The sequence below is a fragment of the Lytechinus variegatus genome, chromosome 10 (genome assembly GCF_018143015.1).
Source record: "Lytechinus variegatus isolate NC3 chromosome 10, Lvar_3.0, whole genome shotgun sequence".
Classification (NCBI taxonomy): domain Eukaryota; kingdom Metazoa; phylum Echinodermata; class Echinoidea; order Temnopleuroida; family Toxopneustidae; genus Lytechinus; species Lytechinus variegatus.
The window spans coordinates 14,524,226-14,549,503 of NC_054749.1; the positions used below are offsets into that span (position 1 = coordinate 14,524,226).

Here is a 25,278-nt window from a genome sequence, read left to right on the forward strand (position 1 = left end):
ATTGTCGTTTGAGGCGGTTGCACTCATTTGATTTGGACATTTCACACAGTCAAGGGGGAGAGATGCAATATTACAGTTTAAAATACATGTCCAAAATACTTAGAGAGATAACAGATACCTTAAATTACAATTGGAAAGCAATGTGAAACTGTGTGCATGGGTGTACGAGGGGAGGGGGGGTACATGTGTATTTTTTTTTAATTTGCTCTCTAGTTTTTGTGCTGCAAATATGTTTTTTTTCATCAATATTCTTGTTTTTTTAAATCTTGTTATAGTATAATGTTCAATATAACTTACTTTGTTTTGTTATATATATATATATTTTTTCATTAAGGGCCATCATGTCATATTCCCTTTTGTCAATCTTCGTATGATAACTTGACTGATTGATTTGAGGATCCCCATAGAAAATACTCTTAAGACCCTTTAAACGTCCACAACTTGCTTATTTCACAACCGATTGTGATTAAACTCATTTTATGTTACCATCACTCCCCTTGGTCTATAAAACACCTTTTGAAAAGCACAACTTTTTTACGCATTGAGAAACAAAGTCAAACATACTACAAAGACAATGGAAATTAAATTTACATTTTTTTTTTATTTATTTCATGCTGTACTAGCAACAGCAATCCACCAGGTTCTGTAAAATGTAGGTATATGTTCATCGTATGATGCTGAAAATATGGATCCATTTTACAATGTTTGTTCCTGACCAAATTTAAAGTAATAAAATTCAATATAAATAACTAAAGAAAAATTGTAGAGAATGAGGTAAGATTACCCAATACAACTGGATAACTTGATGGTCACCCCCACCTTGTTTCTGCTTCGCACTAACCTAAACTTTTTATATTAGATAATATATGTTTATTTCTCACATGAAAACATGTTCTTTTCAAGTCTAGGGAATACAAAATGTAACTATTTGTATGGGGCTTTGCTTAAAAAATCATCACATACACACAGATAGAATCATTTTGATAACATGATAACCTTATCATTAGATTGAGAATATTGAATAGATCATTCAGTACAAATTCGACCACAGTCAATGGAATAGAAGTAAATAAGTACATTGGTATTTTTGTGATAACTTGAGCCAAACCAGTTTAACATTTTCAATACCGGTAAATAATATGAGTGGGTTAATGGAATATTAGCATTCATACTTAGATACAGTTGCACTCTACAAGTTCTGGGGGTGTTTCACAAAGATTTAAATATGACTTAGTTCGCACTTAAATGCCGACACATACATGATATGCAACGCGCAATCTTATTGATCAATGCACAGTTAATGCACATCCTCTTGGCATGATCTAACCAATGCAGTCATGCCTTTTATACCACATGCAACTAGACATTTAAACGCGACTCAAATTCATACTTAAATCTTTGTGAAACAACCCCCTGGCACATCAGGAAGCATTCTGAAAAATCAGGGCCCTGCGACACAAAGGTTAGTGATAAATCACTAATTTGAAAGAACAATTCTGATTGGTTCCTAGTCAGTCTACTGAGCAAAATGTGCATGCAATGATGATCTTGATAGGCCTATAAAACTTTGTGTAACAGGGCCCAAGTGTTCCTCAGAGCAGATTATAAATGCAAGTATCTACATTATTATCATATACCATACATGATTATCAATGGTATATCGCCAATTATTCAATCTCCTACTGTTTCATCAATGGACAGGACACTAGAAACAACAACCTTTAGAATATATTTTCCTAACGAATGATTTAAAGAATTTTGTACTTGTTATTGAAGTACCAACAAAGCTGAGCAACAAACCGAGTCAAAAATATTCAGACTTCATACATCTTCCAAACCTGTTTCAGAAAAACTCATAATCAATAATGGAAGCCATTTACCATCAGCCAATCAAATGAAAAATATTTGATGAACATGCAACTTCCTATTGAAAAGTAGCTTTGTGAAACAGGTGCCTAGGCCTTGGCTAGTTGTAAAAAATACTCAAGAAGTAATTGAGGTGTGACACTATGAAGAACCAACAAAACATGCCGCCCTTTCACACGGTAAAAAAAATCGTAATTCAAATGATTCCAGGGAAAAATAAGGCTAATGATGAATAGTTAGCTCATGTGAAACCAAACTAGAACATGATTAGAATCATGATCGCTTGTCACAGTCACAATTACAATCGCAATCATTATTACAATGAGTCAAGATTCACATGTGACAAGGCCCATGGGCACCTGGAAATAAAGTCTGTGATTTTGTTTCAAGAATTGATCACTGTTGCAAGTTTTATCCCGCATAATTGTAAGTTGTGTCAATGAGAAGTCAGCAAATTGGCAATAATGAATTCATGAGATGCAACCCAGACTCTACTGAACACAAGGGTCATGCATTGTGTGATTTCAAGTCCGGTGTTGGCCTTGGTGTTAGTGTTGGTGTTGAAATTCTGATTGCTTCCCCTAGCTCCTTAACTTATTCAGAGTTTGTAAAACTGATCCAGATCACATTATTGACATTTTAACAACTAGTCAGTGACTTTTCAGGACCATCTTCATTTTGTTTGGCGTTATAATCTGTAAAACTTGACCTAACACCAACATCAAAAGGTCAACACTGAACTTGAAATGACCCAATGTGACTTCCACAACCAGTGGCCTTTGCTTCTAAACTATCACAGTAGTCAAACATGGAATGTGTGCACTTGCAGTGAATAAGTATGTTAATCTATGAAGGGACCCACTGTAGAAAGAGTTAGAATTCAATGCTACTCAAAAATCAAGTCCCAAAAATCTATACTTTTAATTGGTTAAAATTTAAGTAGTGTTTGATAGTAACACTTTTCTGCAATGGGCCCTAGATTATGTGTACTGGATCCATATCCCACAAGAAAACCAAAGTTTCTACACAACACATTTGATAAGCACAAACCAGCTAATATGATGTCTCTTCCATCATAACTAAAGAATCATTTGGGGATAGTCAGAATTTTTTCTGGAACATTGATTTATCAGCAAAGGGAGAAGAAAACAAAAATCTTTTAAAAATATGTTTATAGGCATTTATTCAGAATCACCTGAAACCATAATGGGTTTCAGTTGACTAGTTTTATTTGAATCAAATAATTTCCAAGGATGCAGATATAGAGTCAAAATTCATTTCCTTTCTGTTTTACATAAGTTTATTTTTAAAGGAGTTTTATTAGGTAGTTTCAATAATTTTTTGTTTTCTTCTCTTTATGCAAGTGAGTATAAAAATCTGGCTCATCCTTTGAAAACCAACAAGTTTAATAAATAATATTAGGCATTTATATAGTGCCATCTATCTAGAAATATTCTATTCCGTGGCGTGTTGTTATTATTATTACCCTGGCTTTAGCTCGAGCTGCCTTTCAGCGCTCGTGCATTCAAGGAAACAGGTTTACAACATTACAAGAAGAAGTTTCATCCATAATAGATGGTAAATTAAAATAATGAATTTGAATAAGTGTAAGGGAGTAAGGGAAGGAAAATTGATTGGTGCATGCTTCCAGAAACATCTTCCAAAGTGTCACCATTTGGCTCCTGCGCTTGATGCTGCAGAAGCATCCACAAAAGTTCTGCCTGAGCTACAAACGTTCCAAGTGTTGTGAAGATTAGACATTTCTTTCATAAATTGTTCTTGTCGACGCCATGTTTCCCTCAAAGTTTAGGCTGTTCCAAGCAAATTACATAATTCTGTTCTTCCTTGATTTGTGTACTAGTTTGTAGATGCTGTCTTCCTTAGATTTCGGTTGAGCTGAAAAAGATTATCAGAACATATGTGTTGGTGCTTAGACATTCTGAGGTGATCTAGGAAGGTTCATTAAAAGGCATGTCCATCCCAAACAAACAGTTGATTTGAATAATAAGATGAAAAGACAAAGATTGGCTTGCATCCAGTAGATAAAAAATGCATACTGTTACTACATGTAATTGGAAATGTCTTGGAGCCGAGGGTATTAAGACCAATCACCCACCCTTCCTTTAGGAGGCACGATAGCTCATTTGATTGAGCGGGAGTTTTGTATTCCAGTGTCCCAATTGGTATGTTAGTGCCCTTTGGTAAGGCAAGTAAATCCTCATTACCAGGTTCCTCGGGGAGGATCTTAAGCCGTTGGTCCTCTGGTTGCTTACTTACAAGAATTGATGCTATCTCAGCAATCAGGTATAAAACCACTACCATTTACCCTTCTTGTCTGTCAATGACTCTACACAGTTCAATGAATTTGGCATTTATTCTAAATGGAAGAATTAAAAGAACACATATTATGTTTATCAATGTTGGTTCTGGATTAATCGAAAGCTTGATACATGAATAAATGAATTACCTCATGGAATTTGTGTATTTGACGGATGAAGAAATCACCATAGCGACGGGCAACCTTGGTATCAGCAATGTGGATCATATCCTGCAAGAAAGAATAATACGACAGATGAAGATTTGGTGTCTTGATAGCTATAGAAATTATGTTTAAATTAATGAGATTATATGCTGTAGGATTTTCATAGAGTGGAACATTTTGAAGAACTTGCAAATTGCAAATTATTTTTATCATAAGGAGTGAGTACATTGGAAAAACATCTATGCACTGCTTTCCTAGAAAACAAAACAAATCCTTTGTTACATATCCTGTGAGTTTCCATGCAATTTTTTCTGACAAGCCTCATTTTCTTACTGTTTGCAATATTCCTTACAATCAAATTTATAATCAAAACATATTGATAGCTAAAATATCTCTGGAACACAGTGCACAGTGTGCAGCGTTGTGGCCCAGTGGATTAGTCTTCTGACTTTGAAAACAGAGGGGCGTGGGTTCGAATCCCAGCTATGGCGTAATTTTCTTCAGCAAGAAATTGATCGACATCGTGCTGCACTCAACCCAGGTGAGGTAAATGGGTACCCAGCAGGATTAATTCCTTGAATGCATGAGCGCTGAAAGGCAGCTCGAGCTGAAGCCAAGATAATAATAATAATAACACGCCTCGGAATAGAATATTTCTAGATAGATGGCGCTATATAAATGCCTAGTATTATTATTACTATTATTCATAGCATTTGCATACAGAGAGAAAGAGAGAAGCGCAATGACAATGGACTACTCACCCCATCAATGTAGAAGTCTACTTCTGATGCAGACTGAAACTCTCCTTCTAAACCACTAGCACCTTTGGTCCAAACCAAGTTCTTCATTTTGTGCTATAATAAAGAAAGATTTGTAGATAGAGTGTAACTGTCACGTTGGTTGAATAGGGAGTGTTATAGATTTGTTTACTTCCAAACTACCTAAAGATCACAGAATCATTTAATGAAACGATAATGAACCAGGGCGGTGCTTCACAAAGAGGAAAGTGTGGCTTAGATTCACGCTTAAACACCAATGCACACGTTATCTAACGCGTAATCTGATTGATGGATACGCCTCCCATGCACATGATTCGGCCAATGGGGTGATGCGTTATATCATATACTGCACACAACTAAAGTGTGGCTCTTAGTCACACCCTCCTGAGCCTAATATGATAGAATGCATGGATCAAAATCACATGTCTTGATAAAAACAATGCGCAATTCTGTACCAGCCGAGAGTTTCATTTTTCATGACATAACGCTTGGATAAAATACTCTTGCATGAACTTGATTAGCTGAAATTATTAATTTAGAATTGCAATTTATCATTTCATTCATTTTCACAACATTCACCCCCCACTGCCCATTTATTCCCTATATGTCATACAATCTGCACACCACCCCTGTATATTAAAATGACAGTAGACCTACAATTCATCTTATTTGGTTGATTTTCAAATGGATTAGAATTTAGATTTTTTTATAAATAACATTATCACCATAAATTACCAATGTACCAACACGCCACCTCTAAAAAGGCAAATGTAGGAGACGGGACTCACGTCAATTTGTGTTTACCTACATGTAATACCTCACCAAAATGTCAAGATTTAAGAGAAAAACTCAAAGCTAAGCAGTTGATCGTACAATCTATTTTTGCAGTTGATTGTAAAATACGGTCAATGCTTTCAACCATGAAAAATGTGCTCCACAGTCAAATGCTGAGTTTTACGATACAGAGCATGTGTGTGTGTGTGTGTAATTGCTACATACCTTGAAGCAGAGAAGTTGCGTGCGGAAAGCTTCCTCAGACTGAAACAGAATAGATACAAAATATCAGAATAATAAGTTGTCCTTGTTGTTTAATTATTAAAAAGCACAGTTCCTATGGTTAATTGTTGGATAAAACATGTTTTGTTGGATAAATTGACAAGTCCTTTCAAGAATCTCTCCCCTTGCTGACTGGCAAAGATATTAAACATTGTTATATACTGTTACAGTCTTATACAAACAAATAAAAATAAAAAATAAGAAAGCTGTAATCAAGAAAAGTTTGTAGCAGTCATGCTTTGAAATGCATACTATATTTTGAATAGGTACTGATAAATTGATCATTATGAAGAAAGACCGCTTTACTTTTATATTTGTACAGAAAAGGACAATAAAAATATTTTATTCTAAAATCTACAACTAAAAACATTTAAAAGACCTCCCCATATTTACTAAAGTATGAGAGAATAAAATATTGATTTTTCACTGACCAACACCTGGGGCCTGTTGCATGAAATAAAGGTAACTACCATGGTAATGTTGATCAACAGCCAATCAAAATCAAGGATTCCATGCAAGTTACCATTAGATGGCAAAGTTACTACAGTGGTAACTTTTATGCAATGGGGCCCTGGGGGCCATTTCATAAAGCTGTTCGTAAATCAAGAGTGACTTTAAGAACGACTGGTGATCCATTCTTGTGGTAAATGATATTCACCATTAATTGTTCATTGGTGATTATTTAGCGCGAAAGAAAGGTTCACCAGTCATTCTTAAAGTCGCTGTCAAATTAAGATCAGCTTTATGAAACACACACCTGGACGTTTCGGCCAGCATATGGCAGTATACCTATGGCAAGCCATTTTAATATTTTATCCTATTTCTTGATAAATTCAACTGTTCATACTTAGAATAACCAGCTGTTAACACTGCAATATGATTTACGTGACATGAAGAATTTGATAACCTAATATCAAGAAATAGATTCTTGATATTAAGAATTAAACTATTGATATCAAGATATAGGACAAAAATGTATTATCATATTGGTGTATGCTGACTAGAACACCAGTCAGTAGTGAATGTTACCAATTACACAGTATCTTACCAAGTCCAGGAATATGGCCAGTTTGGAGACAGGCATTGTTGTATACAACTTGAGGTAACTGTGGGATAAAATAAAAATGAGTATCAAATCAAATTATATATATCTATCTCATTACATAATTCAAATACATTTACAATTAATTCAATAGAGGAATGAGAGACTGATAGATTTCTTCACTTTCTATCAACAAATACAAATAAACATTACTCAGTCAAATATTTACAGAACTTTCAGTCAAATCTAAAAATAAATGATAAACAATTTTCAAAATTATACTCCGCTCAACCATCACGTAAATTATTATGAGCATATAACAACCAGGAACAGTGCTACATGGGAGAAATTGGGTAATGAAGGTTTTGGTCAGTTTTCATTCATTTTGGGGAACGTTTGATGAAATTTCAGGATACAACTTATAAGAAGGGTTCATATTTTCGTCCGACAAGTTGTCAGGTCTGACAACTTTCCTTGATTATGATTGGCTGAGTGGCACTGTTACCATAGTAACTGTCGGATAAAACAGTACTTGTCGGACAAGTCCTTTCATGAAATGCTCCCAAGATATAAACAACAATAGCCCATGTTCAATCAATATGGCCAAGAGGTGGACTTGGCAAATGTTGGTCCTGAAAAGGACCACCCAATCTCGACGTTTCGACAAGTGTGTTCTTGTCGTCCTCAAGAAAGATACATGGTGTACCGTGAAACCTACTACACTATTCTTCTTCGCCATGGAAACCTTCAGAAGTTATAGGTGGACTTGGGTTGTTCTTTCGTTCACATATTCAATTTAATAAAGCAGCAGTGCTGAATTTGCAAAGGTTAATAATTTTTCAAAAAGAGATTTAAAAAGAATAATTACAATAATAATGAAACATAGCTTTTACAAGGAGTTTACTATGGGCATTTCTAAGCGCACTGTTCTGTTTATAGTTTATACTTGGGGGAAAAAACATTATTTGATCATAAAAATCCTAAGTTTGTTTACAAGTTACCAAGGGACGTACCTCCTGATGGTTTGGATAAGGAGCTGTTGGTTGACCTCCTCCATGAAGACCTTGACCTGAAGAGTGAAAGGTTCCTTGTTGTAGTTGGCATTGGGATCCTCATAGTTTGGTGGGACGGGTGACAGGAAACGAGGACAGGCAGAAGAGAAGCATTCTTCAAAGATGGCCAGGTCTCTGTGGAGGAAAATCAATCAAATATTGCATAAAACTAACTATCAACCAGTCAACGAAACGAAGCATAAAAGAACTATCACCTTGTCAATAATGCATATCATTAAAAAGTTACTATCAACCAGTCAATGAAACATTGCATAAAACCCGCGACAGAAATTGCGGGCAGGCAGAAGCGAAACATTCTACAAAGATTGCCAGGTCTCTGTAGGAAAATCAATCCTAATCAAGGAAAAGTCAATGAAACATTGTATAAAAACAACTATCAACCAGTCAATGATATATTGCAGAAAAGTAACTATTGACTGGTCAAGGAAACATTGCATAAAACTGGGGAGAGGAAACAGGGACAAGAAGACGAGCATTTTTCAAAGATGGCCCGGTCTCCGTAGAAATCAATAAAATATTGTATTAACCCGCACAATTAACCAGTCATTGAAGCATGGCATAAAAGGTGCTACCAAGTCAACTAGTCAGTGAAACACTGGATAAAAGCTATTATATCATAATACTGTGAATCGCAGTGTAAGATTTGTCAAAAGTCAATCACATAATAAAGTAGACACAGTTCTAACTACCTTCCTAAAACTAGTTTACTGGAAAACAGTTTAGTGGAAACTAGTTTACGTGTAATGATAACGGTCGAAGCCATCTTCAAAACCAGTTCATAAAACCACCTCGCGATGTAGTTTTCGAAGATCGCTTTGCCTCGTTAGACTGGTTTTAGCGTATGTGAGGACACAACCGTTCTTTGGGAAGCGATATTCATACATTTTGAGCGCGCTACTCCACACACTGTGTGTAGAATGCCTACGCTGCAGTTTCAAATCTCGTGCGAAAAGTGGCACCCCACTAAGAGCATTCCCATAGCAAGAAGATCGCTTTACATGAAGTGATTTTGAAAACCACTTTAGGGAGATCAAATGGGAACGCTAGCAAAGCAATATTTGAAACTGGTTTCCTGAACCAGTTTCCTGTAAAGTAGTTTTAAAAAGCGTAATGAGAACAGTGTCCTAGTTTCCTCATCAATCATCACTTGTGTTTCACTGATCACTTCAGCCCATGGGGTCATGATGCACTGCAAATTACTTTGAGTACATGCGAGACATATGAGGACAAAGCCACTTGATTATCTTGTTAATGAGATACTGTCAATTGGAATTCATTATCTCTCACTTTTCAGGGGGGCTCCTCTTTTCCACAAGCATAAAGAAGACAATGAGAAAAAAAGATATTTCAATAATTCGTACTCACCCTCTCTGCATTTTTTGTAGTTTATCTCCTAGTTTGTCCCTGAGCTGCATGTGGACGCTCTCATCAATCCGCATGGGATGCAGAGTTAGGACCAGGGCTAGGAGCTTGTAGATCTTATCCTGCAGCTTCTTGATCTAATATAGCAATCAGGAAAAGCGAATGGAGAAGATCTTGAATTCCTTGGTCCCATTTAATAATAATAATTGTACATTTATATTGCGAAAATTCTTTGTGTATATATATAATCAACTGTGCATTACAACAATATTATTATTATCCCAGCTATTGCCATGCTACCTTCAGGCACTATGGCATTTGAGGAATTTCTTCCTACTGGGTACCAATTCACCTCACCTGGGTTGAGTGCAGCACAATGCGGGTAAATTTCTTCCTAAAGGAAAACACGCCATGGCTGGTAATCAAACCCACGTCCCTCAGATTGAAAGACAAGAGTTATAACCACTAGACCATGTTTCATAAAGACATTATAATAACAAATGCTTAATTTCTTAACAAGTTTACTATAAGCCAATGAAATTGGATTATTTCGATAGCTTTAAACTGTTCATGCAAATTTGTCATTATGGCAAGTTCATGTTGATCGAATCAAAGGCCAACCGTCTATAAAGACCATCATTTGGGGTTCTCTTGAATCATATTCCTCATTGGAGCATGCATTACAGGGGACTGACTATAGAGACTACCTGCTCATCAAGACTGTTGTTTTTTTCTTGTCTTCCTTGTGGAGTCAGTATATTCAGGTTGACTATTTTACTTTCGACATCATTTTCCCCAAATGTCTACAGTTAACTGCAGATTCGTCTGTTGCAAACTCGTCCTCTCATTACCTAGCCTACTTTCATTTAGTCTGTCATTCTGTCCATCAACATTTCATCTAACAGCCATTTGGTCCAATAATCACTTTGTCTAATCACCAGCCCGTCTACGACCATTTCGTCTCATAACCAGTTGGTCTAATACCCATTTTCTTTTCATTAATTTCGCCCAATTAACACTTGGTCCAGTTAGACCAAATGGTATATAGAATAAATAGCTATTGGACCAACTGGTTACAAGACAAAACTGTGAATGGACAAAATGGCAATTAGATCATGTGGATAGTGGGCGGACTGATGGTAGACCAAATGACAGTAGATGAGTTGGTCAGTGGACATTTGGGTATTAGACCAAATGGAAATAAACCGCAAATCATCACGACCACAAACATTCCAATGTCTCCTCCACTTCTCCCATTATCACAATTTTAGCTGTCATCACCACCATCACCACCAACATCACTCCATCACAACACAACACCAACTACCACCATCAACGTCACTCAAACTCCGTCACAACCATCGAGCCAAGGTGATGGTGTACAAGATATGCCAAAATCTCATTATCCACAACAAATACAGACACCTCATATCAATGAAAACTATCCGATTGAGAAATCCCCACCCTACGAGATACCCATCTTCCATGTCTTACTCACCACGTCAACCTGGTAGGAACCGGTAGAAAGCATTCTGTTGGTCCTCTGGATGAAGAGGAGGATGTTGGTGAAACTCCTGATGGAGTCCTGGTAACGCCTCATCATCAGGTAGGCAAAGCCCACGTAGTAGTACGTACTGACCTGACACGCCGCTACTCTGGAGTACAGTGTCTGCAATTCAATACAATTTACCCGTTGATATAAAAAATAGTAAAACTCTTTTCATGTTCAAAAGATTATCCAAAACTTATTTTCTTGACAGATTTTGATTATTTTCCTTCAGTATGTGTTTAAGTTAATGTATTTGCATTTAAGTTGATGACCTACTCAGAATCTATGTTTAGCATGTATATGTGTGGGTGGATGTGGTTGTGTGTGTGTGTGTTTGTGTATATATGTGTGTTTGTAATAGTTTTTTTCATTCTATTTTTAGCATCTTAATCTTATTATACATTTTTTTTTTCTCTCCTTTGTATCTTGTAGATTAGTATATCCTATGTTTTTTGTTAATAATCATAAGTATTCCAGGGCCCTACTCACAAGCTTTGCTTTTAAAGGGTCCTAAAACCAATTCGTATATGCTATAGTCTGACTGATGTATGTTCATGTACTAATTTACGTTGTATGTACATCTATTTTGATTATGATGTGTGGAATGCCTCTGGCCGTCTCACCTGCATCACGCAGTTCAATATAGCAGCAGTGCTGACTTTGCATACTACTCTAACTCGCACAAGATGTTCAGTGATACATGGTTACTCTTATGTCCTCTTTTTATGAACTAGACCAATAAACTTACAGAGATATGATGGTTATTCAACAAAAAACCCCAACATGGCCAAAGTTCATTGACCTTACATGACCTTTGACCTTGATCATGTGACCTGAAACTCGAACAGGATGTTCAGTGATACTTGATTACTCTTATGTACAAGTTTCATGAATCAGATCCATAAACTTTCAAAGTTATGATGGTAATTCAACAGATACACCCAATTCGGCTAAAGTTTATTGACCTTTGACCTTGGACATGTGACCTGAAACACGCACAGGATGTTCAGTGATACTTGATTACTCTAATGTCCAAGTTTAATGAACTAGACCAATAAACTTTCAAAGTTATGATGGTAATTCAACAGATACCCCCGATTCGGCCAAAGTTCATTGACCCTAAATGACCTTTGACCTTAATCATGAGACCTGAAACTTGCACAAAATGTTCAGTGATGCTTGATTACTATTATGTCCAAGTTTCATGAATCAGATCCATAAACTTTCAAAGTTATGATGGGAATTCAACAGATATCCCCAATTCGGCCAAAGTTCATTGACCCTAAATGACCTTTGACCTTGATCATGTGACCTGAAACTTGCACAAAATGTTCAGTGATGCTTGATTACTATTATGTCCAAGTTTCATGAATCAGATCCATAAACAATCAAAGTTATGATGGGAATTCAACAGATATCCCCAATTCGGCCAAAGTTCATTGACCCTAAATGACCTTTGACCTTGGTCATGTGACGTGAAACTCATGCAGGATGTTCAGTGATACTTGATTAACCTTATGTCCAAGTTTCATGAACTAGGTCTATATATTTTCTAAGTTATGATGACATTTCAAAAACTTAACTTCAGGTTAAGATTTCGATGTTGATTCCTCCAACATGGTCTAAGTTCATTGACCCTAAATGACCTTTGACCTTGGTCATGTGACATGAAACTCTAATAGGATGTTCAGTAATACTTGATTAACCTTATGGCCAAGTTTTATTAACTAGGTCCATATACTTTCTAAGTTATGATGTCATTTCAAAAACTTAACCTCAGGTTAAGATTTGATGTTGACGCCGCCGCCTATAGTCTCACTTTGCTTCGCAGGGGAGACAAAAACTTGAACTTGAAACTAGAATACAGAAAGTATACTTCAAGATACCGTAACTAGTGTTTACATTATCTGCCATTCTCTTATTTTTAACAATTGATTGAAAGAATCTTGAATGGTTTTATCCCATGAACGAAACCCTTGGACTGAGTTAGCTTGTATAAAACAAAAAAAAGTGAAAATTCAAAGAAAAAGATCAATGAAAATTTGAGTACGGTAAAATTCAACAAAAAATAAGAAAGTTATGAGCATTACACTGTAAAGAATATAAATGCTATGGAGATCCTCTTATTGGCAATGCTAACTAAGATGTGTGATTTTGCACATGTACAACTTTTCCATCTGGGCACCGAAATTATATATGATACCCCATCACTTATTGCACATTCTTATGATAAAGACTGACAATTAATACATGATAAAACGTTCTGAAACGTAATTTCAATCCATCAGGTAGCTTCAGACATGTCCTTTCTCTGTCTCAGCACAAGTGTCTCTGTCTCAGTGTTATTGCCAGAGTTTGTCTCAATTACAAAGTAATTGATCAAATACATAATTTATTACATTTTTAGAGTAATTGTCATTTGTAATTGAAATTTTTAAAGGGAAAGTAATTGTAATTGTAATTGAAAAATTGTAAATGACTTAAATTACTGTTAATTACTTTTAATTACACTTGATTACATTTCTTTATTACTTAATTTATCATTCAATTTACTCTGGATTGCTTATTTTCATTTCCCTTAGCTGTATAGTGCTCTCTTGCATGAAACTGTATCCTTTCCCATGATATAGAGTAAAGAGGAGAGATTATTGCTATAAAGAAGTGTACAAAATGGATGGCGCTACTTACAAGATATAAAGTGATCTGATTTAGTACTTATAGAAAGTAATTGAATTGTAACTGACAAAAGTAATTGGTAATTGTAATTGAAAAAAATGTAATTTCATTAAAAATAAATAAAATATTCAATGCAATCAATCATACAAATCGGTTCTGCAATCAATTGCTAAGCTCCATTTCACGGGGCTCCGGATCTGACAAACCTGTTCATTAAGCTGGATATGTTCTAGGACCTTGATGGCTTGGAAGTAGTCACCCAGGAGGGAATGAAGGCGTAGCAGACCGATCAGGCTGAAGTAACCAAGCATCTTGTACAGAGGATGACGACCAAAGTCAGAGGCTTCAGACTCGGGATCATCAACTGCAGAGAAGACAATGATACAACCATTGAATCAAAGTATACAATAGAGAATATCAAAGAAACATATCAATCATTGGCGCAAATATTCACTACTGAATGATACACGCCGTATAAGTTAAAACAACAACAACAATGAAAGTGTGATATAATGATTATATTTCATTTTTCCATAATCTGTTTTATTGGTTTTAACAATCACAATATTGACATATTTTCTAAGGAAAAAAAAGGAAGCCAGCCACCGCAGATTATTCTTGTATAGTGCATATCATGTCATTTAAAAGAAAATGAAACCTTTGAATCCAGATTGCCTGTATACACCAGAGGACAACCCCCCCAAAAAAAAAAAAATAATAAAAATAAATATTTAGATAATAATGATAATATTGACCTATTTTACAGTGCATATCATGATATCATTCAACCTCACTATATGCTGGATATTATTACCCTGGCTACAATTTGCTATGCACAAGCAATTAAGCCTAAAACGTCTAAAACAGGGGGGAGGGATTGAATCAACCCTTCACCTCACTCCCCACACCTAGAAGTTTTGGTGATATGCCACAGTGCTTCATTACTTACCAGGTTAATCCCCCCCCCCCCCGCCCCAGCCTAAGAACAGTCAAGCCTTTCCTGGTTAAAGGTTTAAGGAATTCAAACCTATCAGGCAGACAATATTCACCTACTTCGGTCAGATGCAAGAAATAAAGAATTATATTTTGGATATTAAAAGGAAATGAGTGTTGCAATAAGCAATAGAACTTGGACCAAGTCCAGAGATTTATTTAAAGGACAAGTCCACCCCAACAAAAACTTGATTTGAATAAAAAGAGAAAAATTCAACAAGCACAACACTGAAAATTTCATCAAAATCGGATGTAAAATAAGAAAGTTATGGCATTTTAAAGTTTCGCTTATTTTCAACAAAATAGTTATATGAACGAGCCAGTTACATCCAAATGAGAGAGTTGATGGCATCACTCACTCACTATTTCTTTTGTATTTTATTATATGAAATATTTTGATTTTCTCGTCGTTGTCATGTAAAATGAAGTTTCATTCCTCCCTAAACACGTGGAATTCCATTATTTTAACATTTTGTGCTTCAGGCAAGGAGGTCCTAATTGTCAAATTCGTAAAAATTGAAATATTGTATAATTCAAACAATAAAAAACAAAAGAAATAGTGAGTGAGTGACATCATCGACTCTCTCATTTGGATGTAACTGGCTCGTTCATATAACTATTTTGTTGAAAATAAGCGAAACTTTGAAATGTCATAACTTTCTTATTTTACATCCGATTTTGATGAAATTTTCAGCATTGTGCTTGTCTGATTTTTCTCTATTGATTCAAATCAACATTTTTCTGAGGTGGACTTGACCTTTAATAGACTACAAAAATATGAAATGTCTTTTGGGGGTTTTTTCAGTTCATTTCAGTTTATTCCACTTCCTTCAAACATATATATGTTACCTCCAGATCCATATGCTTCAAGCTGTTGATTGATACCAGACTTCTCCACCAAGGAATGCAGAACATTCAGGACACTGTGTACATTCCAGATCTGAAGGATGTAAATTACCATTCAGATTTAATTAAATCCATTTCATTTCAATTCAAATCAATGCAGTTCAATTCAACTCACTATGTGTTTGATTCTAACAGAGTATAGGATACATCATACAATGGTGTCAGAAATGAGAAATATAAAGCTATTATGATACATAACAATCAAAGGTTCAAGAAAAAATGTGCAGCATTGGTTGTCATTAAAACCGAGATGGAATTGTCAAGAAGATCACCTTTGATAGGTATTAAAGTACATTGCATCAGAAGCTTACCAATCGTAAATTGTTAATTTAAAGGACATAGTTAAGAATAACTGAAAAATATTCTTTATGTATAAAAAAAAGACTAGAACATATTCCACCACATAAAAGGCATGGCAGATACATCTCTAATAAATAATGAATTTAGAAACAAACTACAGGCAATGTAATATATTTGGAAGGAGGATAATGTTGTTCAACATATATCATTCAGATATATGATTATTTGTGAGTATTCTATTTCGAATAGAAAAGGTAGCTTTTTTCAAATCGGAAGACAATACCAATAAAGACCCGTGTCTTTCGCTTAGAGAACTGATACTAAAACATACCTTGGGATTACCCTTAAGCACACTGATTTCATCTTCCGACTTCAGGGCCATTTTGCTGCGATACTTGCTGAATTCCTGGAACTGTTATTAAATATGGCAGAATAAATACAAATTATAAAGTAAGTAAGCTTAAAGGCCTGATCACACCGCCCGAGTGTTGTTGGAGCGGTTGTGGAGCGGAGAGAAAAAAATCATCACCGCTCGCTACTGTTCACTGTTTTTTATTTTGTTTTTTGTTTTTTTAGATTTTTGTTTTTGATTTTTTCCCCAATTTTCTGAGCGAAATTCGACCCTCTTTCCCTACCGCTCCACGACCGCTCCAACAATGCTCGGGCAGTGTGACCAACCCTTTAAGTATCACATCCATCATATTATAAACCATAAAACCTCTCTTTATCCATTTATTTTCATAATTTTCTATATTTCCAATTACAATTTAGATTTAATTTGGAAATTCTTTCTTACTCTCTTCCACAGTCTCTCTTTTCAATACTTTTCATTTCTGGAGGTAGTACGGTAATGAATCTTGCTACTCCACTTCAACTCACAGGTTACAGATTTATATCTTAGCCAGCAATAAACCTATCCTGACACGGTATAAATAGGTACCTTTGATAACGTTGCTGGTGTATTATGAAATTGAATCAGGAAGAGCATAAATGAAATAATGAAGGCTATTGCGGAAACACAAATTCATTTGTCATTTCTATTCAACCTTCCTTTTTCTTTGGATATGGTGCATCCCATCAAATAGATGATTTATCATAAATTAATCACTAAAAGCACTGTATAGTACTATTCCATGTCTTTTGTCACAACAATGACAGAATAAAAAGGAAAAGTATCATTCTAATAGTAACAGATAGAAGATCACATAATAAAACAAAACATTATCTAAAGTGACTTTCACACCTGATAAATGAACTCATCAATGATGTCCCACAGCCACTGGTCTGGAAGCTTCAGGTCCACAGGACCCCCATTTGCATCTGAAAGATAAGCAAAAGCATTGATCAAGTAAAGCAAATTTGCTGATTTGAATGTATTGGTATCACATACTTCTTTAGTATTTTTTCTAACTTAATAAATTTACTTTTAATAGATTTGAAAAAATATACCAACTCCCTTTCAACAGATTAACAAAACTATTCTTACTTTTTCCTAAGAGACATTTTTAAATTAATAAAAAAAAATTTTGTTTGTCATCCCTTTAAGAGATTAACCAAACAATTTATTTTTAATGAGATAAACAAAAGTAAATTTACTGGTATTTCTTTTAAAGAGATAACCAAAACTATATCTAACTTCTATAGTTTACACACTTCTTAATTCCATGCAAACATGAACACAGATTCCAAGCAAGCACGTGTGATCCAACAGCATAAGAACCTCCGTATATGGAAAAAAAATCTATCCCGTCATTACCAAAGGAAATATTCAATTAAATAAAATGCTTACACTCTAAATGCAACAATACCTACAATATACAACGAAGATTTATTATTTTTCATCCATGAAATTAAATATCTGCTTACACTCCATTATCTCCTATTTACGTTCTTTAAATATTTCCGTACTGTTCGAGAGATCAGCGTCATACAAGCCTCGCTTCTTTTTTCATTTCTTTTCTTTTTTTTAAGCATACATACACATACAACTATTCATATTCTTTCAAAAAGATGTTTGTTTACGGTATATTGCAGTGGGTTCTTAATGTGCAAGGTGGTGACTCTCCTCTACACAGGGCCTCCATTGAACGTCCTATCCGAGGGATGGAGTATTTTTCATTGTAACATAGCCTGCATCTATGAAACATGGGAGAGACGTTTACACACAACGCACTGGCTTCAGTCATCCGCCCGGGGTGGACTCGAACCCAGGATCTTTGGTTCGACGGGCAGACGTATTACCGACTGAACCAACAACGCTCTCTTGTATTGATTTTGTATTTATGTTTTTGTCATTTGTATTATGGAAAAAAAACGGATATAGAAATAATAAATAAATCAATAAATTCAATTCAAGATTAAACTTACTGAGGATATAGTTGAATAGGTTACAGTAGTTGTAGTAAGATTCAAACCTCTGCTGCTGGTCCGGACCACTCTGAAACAACAAAAAAAATCAATCAATCATCAGCCAAGGAAGTTCAGCAAGCCCATTTACATTCCTATCCATATCAATAATGTACTGTACAACTGATCAAATGAATTATGGTTAAGCAATTCATGCTACCTGACATACAGTCAGTAGCCTAAATTACAGGCATTCATTATAAAATTTGAGCAATCTTTTTTTCATTCATTCAGTGTAGTTTTACAAAGCCTCACAACGAAAATCCTGAGATGAAGTGCAACTCACCCCCCCCCCTCCTAATTCGTCATCTTCGGAGGAGAGACTTTGTGGCACATCCATTGTTCCATCAGAGGCAACACAGGTTACATAAGTTATTTCATTCCACTGCCTCCTAAAGGATACTTATATTTGAACCAACACTTGATGTGACCTTCCACAAGTGTTGATTTAGAAACATTGCACAGAAAGAACAAAATCACGCAAAGGGAAAATATATCTTTTAATGTTTTCTTTTAAATCAGACTGATGGTTGACAATGGATAAAGACAAACAAAGAAAAAAAATACTTATAATTAGCCAGTTCATAGTTCCTTTCTGCGCATGATCAAAAGATTCTACGCATGATCAGAAGAAGGTCATTTGTACTAAAGTGACATGGTGCTTTAAAATCTAATGAGATAAGCACCAACCTTGATGTCTTGATTATTCATATATTCTTTTGAATTGTCGTTTTCATTTATATCCACAAAAAACAACAATGCTTCCACGAACGACTGGTATTTCACACTTTGCAAAGTACATTGTGCAACATGCTAAGATATGCATTCAAAGTAGGAATGCAACAAATGCCTTCATTAAGTGTTCATTTGTGTGCTATTCTAGTCACCTGGTCTATTCAATTTCTTCATCCTGCTATGTAAGGCAAGCTTACGTAATATCTTGCTTTGAAATCTGCCTATCATGATGAAAGAAATGAAAGGTCATTTGACCAAAATTGCCCATGAAGTAACTACGAACTGGTCTATTCAGGGAGGGGGGGAGAATATTTCCCCTCTTTTGAAAAGTTATAACTGGATATTTATAGATTTGCTGGTATCGGAGTTGGAGGAACTGGGGAGTATTATATCAAGTATCTCGTCAGATAATTCCACCGACTAATTTGATCTGATCCACTCAAATGCAAAGATTCCATTTGCTAATAATGGTTAGTTGGTGAAAATCACTGACTTTTTGTTGTGTGAAATCCTCTTCTGTTTTTTTAATAAATTTATCTTACCTGAGTCCTAGCCAAGATATGCCTGTAATAGAGTTCTTTGTAAAGGATCAGAAATATTTCATCTGCAAAAATAAGAAACCATAAGAAAAAAAACATAGAAAGTTAGTTTACAATATACATATGAAAAACAGATTAATGATTATTTTTCTCTGACAACAAAATATATCAATTAGATTTGATGTCTTGCTTTAATAGAAACAAGGTGGTTCACAAACCATGAAATCCTTACCTGATATTAGATACAAATGTAATAATGTTTATTTTTACTGGTTTTATGTTGACCTTTTGTACAGTAAGAATTGATAAGTGTATACAATTATCTGTGTGTGACGGACTTAATCAATGAAATGAAATTTAATTTGTACATTGAAAAGTCGGGAGAGGGTAGAAAATCCTCGGAAAAATCAATGTCCTGTATTCTGAACACAGGGTTTTATTTGAAATCTTGTCTAATTGAGATTTAACAATACTATGGGGAGCCAAATGTGACTCTGGTCCAAGTCTGGGCTAAATTTATGGGAAACTTGAAGTGTCAAGCGTTTGTTTACATTAGTTGCTGTTTGTCAGTTTACTGGGACCTTTCCTTTGTTTTAACAGTAAGGGAAACTATTGAATTTCATCATTTATCAAGGTGGTATAGTACCATAATGTGTTGAGTGCAAAACATGCTATTTCAAACATATACAGAGCATCCCACAAAAAAAGGAAATCTGTTTTCAGAGATAAATTTCACAATCATTAAACCTGTTTTTATTATGAATTTGATACTTATGGTAAGAGTTGAATCTCACCTTTAATTTGAGACCAACGGCTTAACAAATCATTCACGCATGGCAGGTAACAAACCAAAAAAATTGAGGCCTATCAGAAACGATTCGCCCAAAACTCAGTCAGATTCTAAATCGACTCTCATTTCAAGGATCAGTGAGAGAAACTTAACAAAGAATACAAAGGAAATGCTAATGAGTCAATCGTCGAGTAAGCAGTCATCATATCATGAACCAATCTTGTCAATATTTCTGCGCAATCTGCAATTTGACATTAAGATTTCAAACTTGTCTTGCTCATTAATGCGTGAAGTGTTTGTCACATAGTAGGTATCAATACGTAGAGGAATAATTTAATTGTATGATGACGTAAATGAAATATCATAATGAATTTGCCTTTGAAGGAGAGAGCTGTGGGAATCCCAATTCCTTTTTTGTGGGACGCTCTGTATATACTTGAAATAGCATCATGTTTTGCACTCAACACATTATGGTACTATACCACCTTGATAAATGATGAAATGCAATAGTTTCCCTTACTGTTAAAACAAAGGAAAGGTCCCAGTAAACTGACAAACAGCAACCAGTGTAAACAAACATTTGACACTTCAAGTTTCCCATATATTTAGCCCAGACTTGGACCAGAGTTTACATTAAACCAGGGTTCAGTATACGGGCCAATGTATCCAGAATAAAATCCTTTTAATTAAATTCCTATTCATTCCTGTTGATCCACTTACCATTTTGAACGATTTCTGCTACGGTGTCAGCAGAGGGCCATGGTGAATTCTTGAAGTAGCTTTCTGACAACTTGTTAAAACTGTGATCAAAGAGAGAGAATTATAGTTCATAAAGTTACGCAACAAAGAAATTAAATCAAATACTAAAAGGATGTAATAAGGTATGGGTCCCACTCTATATTGCAACTTTGCCATTATTGTTTTACTTCTATGGAAACCTTGATTATGGTTGATTGCTCGGCCCTGTTGCCATAGCAATTACAATAATAATAGCTGGATATATATAGCACTTTTTGCCCAGGGATACAAAGCGATTGCTATCATTACCCCGGCTTTAGCTCAAGCTACATTCACTGGCGCTCAGTACATGCAAGGAAATAATCCTCCTGGGTATGCATTCATTTCACCTGGGTCGAGTGCAGCGCACTGTAGATAAATTTCTTACTGAAGGAAAATGCGCCATGGCTAGGATTCGAGACCATGACCCTCTGTTTGAAAGACGAGAGTCAGAACCACTAGACCACGTAATGCCCATAATAACGGCAAAGTTACAATATTTGTTAATCTTTAAAAACAGGCCCCTAAACCCAGTCGCTTCAGTCAATGCAATATTTTGAATGTTGGGGCTTCTACATAGCAATTCTTTATGGTAGACAATTTTGCATTAATATCATTCTTCTAGAAAATCACAATTATATTTTTCTTTACTTTTTCCACATCACGAGCTTCCCTTTTAAAATAAACAAGGGAAAGGGGAAACTATGGAAAGCGTGAAAAGTAATGCAGTCGAAAGACAAAATTAAAGCTGCAGAAACAGGTTGGTTTAAGGGCAATACAGTTTTTCGATTCAGGAAAACATTAACCGTTTTTAACAATTCTCTGCAGAAACAGGCTGTTTGTAAGATGGGGCCCTGGTCTGAAATAATGCTTCAAGTTGGGAGATCATTTGACTTTCGAAAGGTTGACTTATGCAGAGTCCATTGTAATTTTTAAACTCACGTTGTTTCATAGCAATGGTTGATCTCGTAGACATTTTTGTCTCGGATGTTGCCCTGGAAATCTAAGAGGAATCGCTTGATGTCCTCGGGGACGATGTAACTAGCGTTCCTCGGTCGAGAGTATTCATCACGGTCACGGTACGCAAAGTCCTTGCTAGGATCACCTGAGAGATGGAAGACATTTCTGAGTAGGATATTTCTAGATATGTGATTATTATAATTTGTTTTGTTTATTATTTATTAGCAAATTAATGTATATCGTTAGTCTCTCCTCCTGATGAAGTTAATTGGGAGAGGTAAGTGGGCCGCTTCCTCCCACAGCATGGTCTTTATATGCTAAAAAAAACTCAGAACTATCACTGAAGATGATTAATACCCCTGCCATATGCCATTACCATGGCAACCAGTTTCCAACACATGGAAAAAATATGTCTTGCCTAGTATTGTGTTAACTAAATATCATGAGAATTGGTTATGAACAGATGAAGTAGTACAAACTGCAAGATTTGTGCCTAATTGTCTCTTTAGCTTTCAAATATTCAATGCGATATTGGATTTAAAAAACAAACACTCACCTGTATGTGTTTCATATCTGTCATCATATCCATACTGGTCATACTGAAAATGCAAAGAAAACAGAAATCAATTAAAAATTGCAAATGATCAAGAAGCCGACATTAACAAAGACTACACTAACAGTTAGTTTAATAACATCAGATAAATGAGGGAACATCAATGAATTTGGATGAATTTCACTTAATGTTTTTTATAAGTGTTACATGTACTTTTGTGACATCACCTGTGAGTTTCTCTGCAATAAACTGTGTTCATTTGATTTTTTTTATTTTGGCACAAGCTACCTCACATGACCAACAAACTAGTCATTTATTCACCAAGGACGGTATTCTGAAAACCGTGTTCAAAGCAAAAAAACAGTGTTAGCTAACACGATTGGTACTCTGAAAATCGTGTTAGCATGAAATCATGTGGCCCAAGTGGTAACACCACGCATGGTCACAAAATATGCCATGCGCATTTACATACACGGTGTTAGATAACATAAAATTGGGTATTCTGAAAATGGTGTTAGCAAAAATCTAGATCAAAGATAACACAAACATTTAACATTGTGTTAAGGATAGGCAGGTAATAAGTTGGGAAAGACGATGGCTGCACTTGTTATAGCAGAAGCACACGTCAATAACAACACATACCGACATACAGCTTTCCTTTTTTTAGATTTATCCCTTTTTCTTCTACCTAGCTCTCTAACAACAATGGCTAAACAACAATTTTGGATCTTCCTGTGAAAATACAGTTCAAATGCATCATTAATCAAAAAATCATTATCCTTTATGCTTATGAATTATTAATTCGGTTTCTTTTTGCCATATCGTAAAAAAAGACAAAGGAGAGGAAGAAAATTTAAAAGAGTCTAAAAAGGCACAAGCAGCAATTAAAAAGAATGGCATTGTTAAGAATATGCATGGATTGGGGAACTCTTCTATAATATTTACAAAACTTTTATCCTTTTTTAATGGATTATCATTTCAATGATTACAATTTTCAACCCTCAATGCTTGTAGGTTATCCTTAATCTATCACTCCCGCTAGTCAATCTACATGTTTCGGATGGGAGTGGGGAGTGGAAAGTCTTTTGTGGGGAAGGGGTGGCTGATTGCTCTACAAACCAAATTATAATAAGTAATTTTGCATGCTGAGCGCACCGAAAATATTACAATGTTGAACCTATGTTTGATGATATGTCAGGTTTAATTTTTCTTAGAGTTCTTTTCATGCTATTTTTAAAATTTAGCATTGCATGTTCATTTTTTCAAGTTTTCTAAATTATTGGGGGCATACAGATATGTTTGCCCTCCATATTTGTATGGGGTGATCACCCCCTACCCCCTCTATAATTGATCAAGGCTTTTAGTTGCCTCCTGTTATAAAGCGGCGCCTATAGTCTCACTCTGCTATGCAGTGAGACAAAAAATTATTTGATCGCCATTTCTTAAAATATATGATTTTATGAAAAGTCGAAATTCTGTAATGAAAGGTTTAGGTGACGGTGAAGACTCAAAGTTCTATTTTGCTGATACTATCGATATCAAACAATGTCGTGGACGCGGACTTGGAAGACAAAATTGTTGTTGTGAAACGGAAAGCACCAACTTATGGCCAATCTTCCTATCTCAGATGAATAGTCCTTGGATGTTCCCAATTATCGCTAATCTCGTCATGAAACATGCTCCTGGAGAGTAGCAAAAAGGAGTTTCGGCAAACATTATTTCATGTATTTCTGTTAATTGAAGCGATGTTTACCAGCTTCTAAAAAATCCACTGTGTAATCATGTTCGTAGTGCGAGGTTAGTATAACTAACCTCGCACTAGTGTGAGTGACTTGCCATCTTCAACCCCCGTCTGTATCAAGACTACCAAATAAATTTATGCAAAAGTACTGACAATTTTAGTGACATACGAATACGATGCACGCGCACACACACAACACGATCAACATCAATCATATAAGAAAAAAAAAGTAGGCCTATTCTGAACTCAAGACGTAGACTGAAGAAAATTTAGCCTAGCCATCATCTTCCCACCTCAGAGAGCTCAATCTCTGTTTTCTTTTAATTATTGTATCTTATCACATCAAACATGTACTGTCAAACTTATTATATTTCTTTTCAATTAAATAAATACCACACACAAAATATAACATATGGGACTACAATAAAGAAGAGGGTAAGCAGAGTAACAAGTTAAGCTATACATATGGCGGTAAATGGTTGAATATCTTCACGATACACTCACCTTCGAATCATTGTAATCTTTTCCTTGATTATACATGATTGATATAATAATATACTTCAAATAAAAGGACTTCGTTGATAGGATTTACAGACGTTTTCATTCACAAACTCCGGATTCTAAGCTCTCAACACTTGGGAACAAATCTTCGTGTTTGCGCTTGCGCTCTGCACTGCTCTCGCGCTCGCGCGC

At 35.4% G+C, this 25,278-nt stretch overlaps 1 protein-coding gene across 1 annotated transcript; it reads right to left on the minus strand.

Annotated features, from left to right (window-relative positions):
• Positions 1–859: 859 nt before the first annotated feature.
• On the minus strand, positions 860–25,247 carry LOC121422258 (eukaryotic translation initiation factor 3 subunit L-like). The gene is made up of 18 exons (XM_041617171.1): positions 25,090–25,247; positions 22,848–22,890; positions 22,274–22,436; positions 21,275–21,354; positions 19,768–19,829; positions 18,452–18,521; positions 17,328–17,404; positions 16,416–16,496; positions 15,728–15,818; positions 14,092–14,249; positions 11,159–11,329; positions 9,664–9,797; positions 8,239–8,412; positions 7,232–7,289; positions 6,127–6,165; positions 5,110–5,202; positions 4,334–4,414; positions 860–3,762 (listed from the first exon to the last, which is right to left on the minus strand). Exons 1-18 carry the CDS (start codon positions 25,123–25,125, stop codon positions 3,724–3,726), a joined length of 1,650 nt encoding a protein of 549 aa, XP_041473105.1. The 5' UTR covers positions 25,126–25,247; the 3' UTR covers positions 860–3,723.
• Between the last annotated feature and the right edge of the window lie 31 nt (positions 25,248–25,278).

Bases quoted from the DNA above. Each gene is read 5' to 3' on its own strand.
- LOC121422258 (XM_041617171.1), bottom strand. From the start codon at position 25,125: ATGTATAATCAAGGAAAAGATTACAATGATTCGAAG. The intron at 21,355-22,273 runs GTGAGTTTAAAA...CTTTGATCACAG, and splicing joins AACCATTGCTATGAAACAAC to TTTTAACAAGTTGTCAGAAA. The intron at 9,798-11,158 runs GTGAGTAAGACA...TTGCTATATTAG, and splicing joins GTTCCTACCAGGTTGACGTG to ATCAAGAAGCTGCAGGATAA.